Below are 11,517 nucleotides of genomic sequence, written 5' to 3'. Positions count from 1 at the left end.
AACACTGAAAGCATATGCAGTCCACAAGTATTGTTATCTACTCCTCTGCTTAACAAGAGAGATTATCCAATGCAGATTGGATAAAAACTTATGACCATCTTATGATCATCAGTGTAGACACACCATGTTTTTTGTTTGTCACAGTAACCTACAGAATGGAGTGTCTAGTGCAACAATGTACACCAAGAGTCACATCACTAGGGAAAAATTTTTGTTTGTATTTTAATAGGTTAATTGAAAACACAAAAACAATTTACCCTCTTTCAAGTGGGATTTTAACATTAAATAGCTTCTGTTGAGCCTTGTGCATATACAGCTCAGCCAACCAGCCAAAGAAAACTACCATTGGAACTGCTGTTTGTAGGTACACACAGATCAATCTGTTGGACACCTTTCAAATATCAAAGGCTTTTCTCCTTGAACAGCTTCAGACTACTCACAGCAATATTGTACAAATCTCAAATGTGCTTTGTGTGCTTTGTTTTACTGCAAAAGAATACATAAACCAATCTAGAAAGTAATCTCAGAATCTATGTTTATTTTCCTGGTCCCACATATAAAGATATGATATGAAATGTTATCTGATGCATGATATGAGAGCAAATAGTAAATGAAAATCAGAAGACTGTGTATCCAATATAAACAGTATCCAGAGGTACTCAGCAAAGAAAATAAGGCAGGCTGAAAAGAAAACTTACAAGAACCACACAGAAGGTACTGTGCACAAAGAGTCATATATAGTGTATGTATTTTAAAATCTTTAGAATACAATCATGGATAAGCCTTTTGCTGCCACCTGCACAGAAATCAACGTTGTGCACTGTACTTCAGGACTGTGAAAGTGAGTAGCTTTAGTTGAATAGAACGTTATTAAAACTAGGGACCCAAACTTTTCTCAGCAAGTTTTATCCCTGTTCATTCCTGCAGACAAGTTTAATTGCTATTCAGTAGCATTCATTTTAATGTGAGCTAACATTTGAGCTTTGTTCTCTGTTGAACAATCTCAATTAACTAGTATAGAAACTACTCACAAGCAAAACATATAAATATTACAAAACTAGCCTGCAGTAGACCAAAGTAGTTGTTTCAAGGCTCTTGAGACTTCTGGTTTTGTGAGCATGCTCACATTATCCATCTTACACTGAGATCATCAGCATCTTGTTTGTGAAAACTTCATGATTTCCAGTACATCTCAGAGGCATGCATGCCCTGGAGGACCACTGACATCTGGTGGACAGTTCAGTCCTTCCCAACAATATCTGCAGACCCTGGGAAGCAATGAGCACTAGCTGACGTACAGCGATCAAGCTTGGGGAGAAGGAAAACTGAACAGCTTCATCAATAATTACCCCATATCTCAGCACAGAAGTGAAATGTGTGTTCTTAACTAAAACTAATATATTTCAAAAAGAAAAAAATGGAAAAAAAATAAAAACTAAATCTATCCTACAGGGAGCTGTCATAAATATTGAACTTTACTGTGACTTGATCAGAGTGTATTTTACAGATGGCCTGCCATAAGAACATGCCAGGGAAGCATTAAGTTATAAGGTTTACCCTGTGTTTGTTAACTTGGTGGAACATTCAGAAAGAATACAGAAAACTTACTAAACAGCTGTCAGAATTCTCAGCAATTACTCACTGCTTTCTCTCAGCAAAATGATTCAAAGTCTACCTTCAGGTAGATGGGCATTTCTTTCTGAAATGGGAGCTCAGTTCAAACATAATGGAAGTGTTAATACTTACTGAGCCGTGGAAAGTATTGGTGTTTTTCTACACCTTCCCTACAAGACTGTAGGGAGTGTTGAGCTTTGCAAAGAAATTTGAATCTATTCCCAAAACAACCTATATTTTTCACTTATCACCAATATGATAACTCTCTAAGTAAAAAGGTTGCTAAACCTGCAACATAGGTTATCCAACCAGACTATCTTAAATTGTTTTTACAGAATGCATTGTTGTACATACATTATCTAGTTGGCTGTGGAACACTGTGGGCAAACATTTCATAGAGGCTCATGCAATTGCTAACATAGCTAAGTCACATGCAAAAAACTCCAGCCAGCACTCAAAGTGGAAACAAGAGGGTGTATGTGGGACACTAATATGGAGAAAACTGCATCAAGCCACCACAAGAGCAAAATAGACGGAGGAGATAGGAATGAAAGTAGGACATTTGCACTGGGATAGTTTGGCGTGACTCAGCCAGGCCTTGTAGCTGAACTGGCTATCTGGCTGGGACAAAGGCTGCCCAAAAGACATTAAAAAGCCAAGTATCAAGTTTTTCACTCTCATCTGTGTATCAAGAGAAGTCCAGAATCTGCTGGCTGCTGATGCCTCTAAAGAATTTCACTCAAGTGGCCCACAAATCATGGATATTTATATGCTTTTCAGGTCTCTTCCTGCATTACTGAATGAATAACATACTTGGAGAAAAGTGGCTCTAGAAGGCTGCTTAATAATACATTCTTAAATATCCAACTGCAAATCAGTAGACATTCATCAGTAGAGATATTCAACTCATACATGAAAGGCACAGAGCTTAAATGGCACTCAAATCCTACTCTGAGCATTTAAACTAAGTACTATCTTCAGTATTTTAACAATGCTGGTTTCTGCACAGTAATGAATTTTACCCACAGTGAAAAGCTGTCACACTCCTGCAGCTATTAAATAAATATATTATAATCAGGTCAGCTACTAGGTAAAGGAGATAGAAACACTAACCACTTTTACAAAACTATCACAGCCTTTACATCTCCACACCTGAAAAGAAAGTATCTTCCTTCCAGTACCTAAAAAAGGGAGCCTACAATCGGAAGCGGAGCCAACTCTTTGAAAGGGCAGATAACAGCAGGACAGGGGGAAATGGCTTTAAGTTGAAGGAGGGAAGATTTAGGTTGGATGTCAGAGGGAAGTTCTTTACTATGAGAGTGGCGAGGTGCTGGAACAAGCTGCCCAGAGAGGCTGTGGATGCCCCATCCCTGGAGATGATCAAGACCAGCTTGGATGGGACCCTGGGCAGCCTGGTCTGGTATTAAATGGGGAGGTTGGTGGCCCTGCCTGCAGCAGGGAGGTTGGAGCTTGATGATCCTTGAGGTCCCTTCCAACCCAAGCAATTCTATGAGTATGATGATTCTTTCCCCTGTTGCCCTCCCCTCCCCCCCCCCCCCCCAAATGTATTTTCTGCAAATATGTCAGCATTGTCAATCAAATTATACAACTGCAGGAGATGATTACTGTGAGAAAGTTCCAATTCACAAACATAACCTTTCTTATACCCTTATATTTTATTGGGTATAGTCTACTGGTGGAGTAGAGATGGCCTCCACTTACCACCAGGGGCAAACAAATCTAAGAATAATTTTGTCTGGTTCTAATTGATAACATCATGTTGGCAAATCTCTTCCGAAGACACACTAAAGCAAAATAAGCCATTCCTGCTAGCATGCCGACCATCAGGGTGGTGCCAAGAACTCTGGGCGCTCTCTTCTTGGCCACTCGAAATGCAGTTGGGAGAACTGCTGAGATTAATATATTGTTGACGTGTCCTAAAACTTTGTGAAATGCTTTTCTCTTCAGGACACGCTCATAATATGCTTCCAAGTTCGGCCGTTTTCCATTTCCCCAGTTTCTTCTTGCTAATCCAAGAAATTTCAACCGATGTAACGTGACAGCAAGAGATACATCTGCCAAACTGAAGAATTCACCACATAGCCAAGGCTGACTTCCATCTTCTAATCAGAGATAAAACATAAAGAATTAAGAGCTGAAAAGGTACAAACGCAAGTAGAAAACTGCCTAGGTTAGTTCAGTGCTACTTCAAAATGCTAGCAAACAACACTAACACTGCAGCTACACTAGGATCTGAACATTTTACCAGTCCTCACTGATCACACCCTCTCTCCATTGTTCACACAATCACATAAAATCTTAGGTTCAGCAGCCTAGCCTGCATATGTAAAGGAAGAAAGAACCGCATTTCAGGTTCAGAAATTGAAACCCACAGCAAACATTTATTTTTCTTGAGTTCATTTCTCCGAACTGAAGTAACTTAAACAGGAGCAAAAAAGAAGACTTCTGAGCTTTTGCTGAAAAGCTACTATTTGCCTTCAGAATTTATTATCTTGTCTGAAGTGAAATATCCCTATGGTAGTTCACTCAACAGCTTCTAGCTTGCTAAAGATTTTCAAGTCAAAAAGAAACAAATTAAATGACTAACGTGTACCAAACACACCAGCTCCACAAGAGGAGAGTTTCTGCCACCTGTCCTTCCGTGCCTCCTAGACCCAAAACCGTGTTGTCTACATCAAGATTTTTCAGAAATGATCATTACCCAAAAGCTGTGTAGTCAAAGCAAGGAGCAAAATCTTCCTGAGATGACTTAGCAGGCACTACTCTAACTACACTGATATGCAGATCATCGGAAGGGCATATCTGTACTGACTTATATAGGAAGCTTTTAGAAACCTAGGATATGAAATCTAGCTGCCAGTGAGCACTCTGCTCTAATTTAGATCTCAAACAGGACTATGCTATTCCCTCCCTATCTACAACTTTTTGCAGTTTTTCCCACATAGAAGACATGCAAAAACACTGGCGTGAATGTTCAGCAGCACCTCTACAGAAAAAGTGAAACTTTGCAATATCCCTTTGAAGTTAATTGTCACCTGAGGAAAGCACCCCACAAAACAGGACACTTTTGGTCCACTTCAACCAGCTATACAGATCTGGAAGAATGGTCTCTAAGTCTTTCCTGTATTGCGGAAAGGCCATCTGGGAATTAACCCAGTGCATTAAGATGATAGAAAGGAAGACCAAATAAGGTAACCTGTGTAAAAGCCACTGTCTGCAGTGGCAGCACCAATGAGGGATCTAAGCAGTACTAAGAGAAGCAAATGCTCAGAGATCTGCCAGCAACTGATAAAAGCACTGTTCACAAGCTCCCAAAACGTCAATACCTCAGACAAAATTAAAATAGGCATTTAATAGTCATATGTTTTCTTAAATCCTACAAAGTCTGCCAATTTTCATAAGCTCATCAATGTCATACAAGTTGATTCACTGGAAAGCCTGTGTAGCACAGAAAGTAAAGGGCTGCTGGGAATGGTGACAGGCTGTTGGCTGAACAGGTTTCTACCATCCTATGTGAGCTAAACCACTTTCTGCAACTCTTTCACTGTTGATTCAGTAGAAAAGTTAACCTAGATTTTCATCTGCTTTTTCAAATCTACTGTCTACTAGTACAAATCTACTGATAACCCATAATTATTACAACAGCTATTTACAGAGCCAAATGCACTATTACTGACCTGAGCAGATGCAGTTGATACTGACTGATGCTTCATGCAGATCCCAGTGAAGTCAGAGGAAGAAATTTTATTAGCATTACTGGGAGTTGGACCAGAATCTCAGTAAGATGGCTACTCCCATTCAAACAAAACTCAACTTTCATTTAGACAGATGGCAGGTATACACTCTCAAGGTTTTCAAGAGAGCAGGCTTGTGCAATGATTAAAGCACTTATCTAAGTTGCTAATTCTGAACATGCCACAAATACCAGCACCCTATGTCCTTATAGTATTTAAATGAGACCTTACTTTTAAATAAACTGTGTTTACCATTAAAGTCAAGATCATTATAGTAAACTGAGTTCCACAACTACAACATCAAGAATAACATTCTGTAGTTACAGCTATTCTTGTTTTGTTTACAAGATACTCTAAAATTGTGCAACTAATTATACTCACAATATGCTGAAATGTGATCAGGCACTAAGATTTCCACTCACTAACAGCAGCAGTAAACTGAACAAGTATTTTAAACAGTACTAATCTGTTCCATGAAGTCAGATCACTGTATGCTAAAAGTATCACTTTGGATGTATTTAAAACAGGCCCATAATGATGCTGTCAACCACTTTACTCAGTTACCCCAAACATAAGCATCAACAGGATTTAGCAACAACAATTCCTTACCCGGTGTTTCTTCATTTCGACGCTGCAATTCAGTTTCAACCTGATCCAAAACTTTCTCCAGTTCATCCAGTATTTTCTTTAGGTATTTTATATTATCATGATCCAGCAGTTTAGACTAAACATATGTACATGTTAGTTTCTTAATGTATAAAGTTCACATTTCTATACGATAAACTTCTACTTAAGATACTACAGTGCTTATTCATAAAATGTAGTTATTTTCTCCACATAACTTTTGGGTACTCCTAACAATTCAGATAGCACAAGAAATTATATTAGAGATGTTAGATAGCACAGTTTGCCTCGTCCTGTATTGTGCTCAACATCCCAACACCAATGCTGATATCTACTTACCTATGAAGTCAGTGGAACCAGTCCAACACTTCAGCACACACTTGAAGCGTGTAGCTGATTTGGGGGATAGACTGCTTCACGCCTTGTAGAGTTAAACCACTGCATGACTATACTGGTAATGACAGGTGAAACAAATGTTTATATCATGACAGAAAAAATCTGACACTAACAAGCTGATAATAAAGGGCTGGAACACAAAAAAGCTTTCTTACTTTAAGGCGCTTCTGTTTTGCTATGTAGGCATCTTGAAGGTCTGGATTTTCTTCTGCAAGCTTTTTCAACTCTGACTCTGTATTACTTATTTGACCTGATATTAAAAAAAAACAACACAGAAAACCAAAGGAATTACATTAGCTATCCAAATCCACTCCAATTCACAGGAATTTATTAGTAGTTTGTGTAAAAATACCACACAAAAAAATTGAGAAGTGGCACTTCAATTATGGTAGACGGTATCATCTTCTATATTACATATTCAGCATGGCAGTGATATCCAATGGCCTGGACTGGCTGCTAAAGTGAGCCTAAGCGAGCACTATCTGCTTCAGTGTGATCCGATATGAAGTATAATTTGAAGCAAAAGGTACAGTTCACAGAAGATACAGGCCAAGTTTCTTGTAGAGAATGCTATAAGTCTGAAAGCAGTTCTGAAAAGTTAAACTGAAGTCATGTTCATTAATCAGCTGAACAAGGATTCCTCATGCAACACTGTGGCTGAATGGAACAGTGGAGCTCTTGAATATACATACAGTATTAAAATGCAAATAAAGTATTAAATGTTAGCCTCTAATTGATACCAAAGGGAACACAATACAAAATTTAGTTCTGATGTCTTCTCCAGGAGGAGAAGAAAGGAAAAGAGAGCTGTGAGAACTGAAAGACTATTTGCTAAGAGTTTAAATTAAGCACGTCTGAAAACTACTGGATTTGAAACCAGGTTCATGTGGAGAGGTTCTCTGATTTCTCTGATATACAGGGAAATGAACTACATAGCCTGCAATTATTTCCTCTGCTCCTTTAATACATTTTTCCATGGGAAAATGGTATGTGTAGAAAAGTCCTCCAGATAAAATATTGACTTGAGGGAAATCAAGGAATATTTTACCATTGATTCTATCAGAACTCTACTTCATCCTTTATCCTGATTCTATATTGCTGTGTTATTTGCACACAGGGTTTAAACTGAGCTTTAATGATTTCCATTTGTCGGATGAACATAGGCTACTTCCATCCAGTTATGTTCCCTGGAAACTTCTCTACAAGCATGAAACGAGATCAGAAAATAAAATATTTACACCTGTCATAGCTGCCATTTTGTTTCATGCAGCATATTTTCCATCATTTGGAAGATTAATTCCATAGACATCTCAAAAGCGACACTTCCTCATTTCCATTTTCAAATGCTAACAGATTACAAAACAAATAAAAAGTATACGCACAAATTACTGAGCACTGAAATTAAAATCAGAAATATGCGCCCAATGTATTCTGCTTAAGACACACTAAAGACACAAGATGAACGTAATACAACATCTTATTATATGATATGCCCTCAGATCTATAACAGTACGCACTACGGATTCTGCTTGTAGCATAGGCTGGAATCATGGAGTCCACAGTTAACTCAGGGTGCAGAATGCAGCCGTGCGTGTAGGCATCCATAGGCAAGGAGTCTAGAAGCTCTCTGTAGTGTTGCACCCTTGGGTAATACATGCTCCCTTCTTCCGGCATTAGTCTTGGCACTTCTGCTGCAATACAAAACAAAAGCTAAAAACAGAAGAACCATGTGACTGAGAAGAACAGCACTTCCAAAGTTACCTCAGTTAGTCCAGCTACCATGAATGATACAACCATTCAGAGCTTTGCTATTCCCCACTGTTACTCAATACCTTGGCAAAATGTACACACACATACTTTGGTCATTTGAATAATCCCATTCCAAAGCAGCATTCTACACAAGCATTTACTTAAGAGGCCTTCAAACCAGCAAAGCTGATTCAGCACCTATGCAGTACTTCCAGGAACAGATTATGGTGGCACACAACTCTTTCTCACTCTGACAACAGAGGTTCAGATAAGCTACTACAACTGAAACCTTACTAAAACCAAAGTGCTGTGAAAATTGAATACTGCCTTAGAGAAAACCAATTCATAGCATCATTGTAAGTACTCCTGCACACAACACCGAGTTTTATCCTGCCCTTAATCTATCCACGCTTTGCTCCCTCATGGACCAAAATACCAGTGTAAACTGTCCGTCATGTTAAGTTTTCTTCATGCCTTGGAAATTACAGCAGAACCATCGAACCCCTGAAACACAAAAATGCTCCCTCTTCCAATCCAAAGAAAAGAAAGTTATTCATTTTCTTCAAAATTGAGAAAGGCTATTTTCCAGTAACACAGATACAAACAATGTCAAAAGCAACCATATACAAGTATTTTCTTCCTACATTTTACCCCTTTATTCCATATCATCTCCAAAAATAACATATTTGTTCTACTTCCTTTTTTATCCCTGTGATTATTCTGGAACTGACCCGCAATGTCCACTATTCTCTCTCTTGCAGAAAAGTAGGAGCTGTCTGACAATGGCAGTTCTGCAATTCTGTTGAATACAGCCTGTTCCGTGGCAGCCTCAGAGCAGAACTAGCACAGCACAGTGCTGTCATTTTTCTACTTCTCCGTGCTACCAGAATGGGTAAGAAAGACAGCAGCATGTTCATTTACAGATCCTCATGAAGGTACTGGAAAATGGGACCAGACCACATTAAAGGAAGGCATTTTGGCATTTTTTCCCATACCACCCAGCACCAGCACAGCCCATTTATTTGCAGGATTATGAAGATTTTGCCATAAAGAACAAAACAAACACGAATTGATACAGATCCAGCTCTGACACTCCTGCATGATACTTGTATATGTGAGAAAGACAATGGACTGAAACGCCTATAGGATTACCATCTACAAACGTTGCTTCGAGATAATCAATGATCTGCGTTGCATCACAAATAATATTTTCCCCATGGATGAGGACGGGTACTTCTCCGGAAGCATTTAAGCGCATAAACCACGGCTCGTTGTGTTCACTCAGGGGCAGATTTACATCATGTTCTTCACACGTTAGCGCTTTCTCAGCGATGGCTAGGCGCACCTGGAAAAATACGACCAGATTTTGGAGAAAAGAAGGCTCTGGGGAGACCTCATTGCGACCTTCCAGTACTTGAAGGGAGTGTATAAACAGGAAGAGGAACGGCTGTTTACAAGGGTGGATTGTGATAGGACAAGGGGAAATAGTCTTAAACTGAGACAGGGGAGGTTTAGACATTAGGAGAGGGTGGTGACATGCTGGAACAGGTTGCCCACAGAGGTTGTGGATGCCCCATCCCTGGAGGCATTCAAGGCCAGGCTGGATGTGGCTATGGGCAGCCTGGTCTGGTGGTTGGCGACCTGCACATAGCAGGGGGTTAAAACTGGATGATCACTGTGGTCCTTTTCAACCCAAACCATTCCATGATTCTGTGATGTGGCAGATAGGGATGCAGCGCACACAGTCCAGCTCCTCTCGGCAGGCCGGCTCCTGCTCTGCGTGCCAGGCCCCGCACTCTGCCCTGCTCATCCCCAGCGAGCTCCACGGACACCCCCTGCACACCCGCACCTCCGCGCCCTTCCACTCAGCCTGCAGGCCGCGCCCGTCGCGGAGCCGCCCTTCAGGCGAAGCGAGGCGGCTCGCCCCCGCCTTCCCCACCGCCGCGGCAGCCCCGAGCCCCCTCCCCGCCACCCTCACCTTCTGCGAGGAGAAGGACTGCGTCCAGTGGTACAGCACCAGCGGCGCCGCCGCCCCGCCGGACCCCGCCATGTCCGCCCGCAGCTCCGGGAGCCGGCGCGGCGCGGCGCGTTGCGGGGCCAGCGGCCTGCCTCAGCACAGCGTGGGGATGCTGCTGTGCGCAGCGGAACGAGGGGGCCGGCGGAGGACGGCCCTGCCTACGGGGAAGCCGGCCGCAAAACCGGCTGCGACATTCCCTGGGGTGGTGCGGGAAGATGGATGCGCAGGTGGAAAGGTCACATGGCCTCTCAAAAAAAAAAAAAAAAAAACGGGGGGGGGGGGGGGTTGTTTGCTTTTCTTGAGCAGGGATTTTGATTGTGGATTTCAGGGATGTCAGCATCATGCTGTCAGGGGAAAGAGAGAAAAAGAGAAAACAAAACAAAATATGTTACCAGAGGTCAGATCCTGAGTATAACTCCAGGGTAAACTGCTCCATTGCCAAATGCCTCTCATTTACATTCACAGAAATTAAGATATAAATGAAAAATAATACACGTTGCTTTTGCCTCCAGCTATCCTGTCAATCTCAAGAGAGAAGGCTGCTCCATTTTGGTGGTGTTTTTTTAGACTAAGTCTAAAAAAATTGAACTATTCTGCAGTGAGGGGGAAGGGGTTGTATGTGAAGTCTTGGGGAGCATTCAATGAGAAAAAACCCAAACAGCTTCCATCATCAGAAAGTGCCCCACCATGCACAGCGTGGAGATGCAGTCACCAATTGCACCTCAGGGAGGAAGCCCAGCTGGACGGGCAAGGTGTGCTCGCTTTCTTTCTGGCTGCCATCAGCCCATGGGCCCCCTGACATGAGCCATTTCTATGCACCACGTGATGACCTGAACGAGCAGTGCGGTGAGAGTTACACCCCAACACTGAGTACAGCCGGGGCCTGGGGGCCCCTCACACCAACTGTTCCTGTATGCCAAGTAATGGCCTGCCTGAGCAGTATGTTTCAGAACTGCATCCCAACACCAAGTACCTTCAGTTCTGGGGGAAAATTTGACTAATGTCAAGCAAATAAATGAATTTAAATCCACTGAAAGAGGCAACAGCTCTTATAAGTCAAAAGGGATGAAAACACAAAGGTTTAGAAGCCTACATTTGAAGAAAGTGAGGCCTACGATTAAGATTACCACATCAGCCACACGCAAGTAGACTGCAGTCAAGTACAAATTATGACATTTGACAAATTGTCTTCTTAATTAACATTATAACACAAGTAATATGACTGTAATAGATGACATGTCTTTGTATGTATCAAAATCCCCCACCATAAAAAGCTTAGTTTAGTAAGTACTGAATCTCTTTAATTGAACATATTACATGTATGTAAATGATTTTAAATACATGTATTCAAATTTACATTTC

The 11,517-nt window shown here is 41.3% G+C and overlaps 1 protein-coding gene across 2 annotated transcripts; it reads right to left on the bottom strand.

Moving 5' to 3' along the window:
- Positions 1-518: 518 nt before the first annotated feature.
- On the bottom strand, positions 519-10,387 carry GDAP1 (ganglioside induced differentiation associated protein 1). Of its 2 annotated transcripts, none has more exons than XM_052703850.1 (6): positions 10,117-10,387; positions 9,291-9,483; positions 7,907-8,080; positions 6,545-6,639; positions 5,979-6,093; positions 519-3,737 (listed from the first exon to the last, which is right to left on the bottom strand). In XM_052703850.1, exons 1-6 carry the CDS (start codon positions 10,186-10,188, stop codon positions 3,355-3,357), a joined length of 1,032 nt encoding a protein of 343 aa, XP_052559810.1. In that variant the 5' UTR covers positions 10,189-10,387; the 3' UTR covers positions 519-3,354. The 2 variants fall into 2 exon arrangements, with proteins under 2 accessions (XP_052559810.1, XP_052559811.1); XM_052703851.1 differs by having other exon boundaries at positions 7,907-8,077.
- Between the last annotated feature and the right edge of the window lie 1,130 nt (positions 10,388-11,517).

This window comes from Tympanuchus pallidicinctus, unplaced genomic scaffold, assembly GCF_026119805.1.
Source record: "Tympanuchus pallidicinctus isolate F22 unplaced genomic scaffold, pur_lepc_1.0 scaffold5, whole genome shotgun sequence".
Lineage (NCBI taxonomy): Eukaryota > Metazoa > Chordata > Aves > Galliformes > Phasianidae > Tympanuchus > Tympanuchus pallidicinctus.
Note: the sequence above shows the minus strand (reverse complement) of the source record. Positions and strands in the feature narration are given on the sequence as shown.

Excerpts from the sequence above, each read along its gene's own strand:
- GDAP1 (XM_052703850.1), bottom strand. The coding sequence starts at position 10,188 with ATGGCGGGGTCCGGCGGGGCGGCGGCGCCGCTGGTGCTGTACCACTGG. Across the intron at positions 6,094-6,544 it reads CAAAACAGAAGCGCCTTAAA|TCTAAACTGCTGGATCATGA; the intron begins GTAAGAAAGCTT and ends ACATATGTTTAG. Across the intron at positions 3,738-5,978 it reads TCGAAATGAAGAAACACCGG|AAGATGGAAGTCAGCCTTGG; the intron begins GTAAGGAATTGT and ends ATCTCTGATTAG.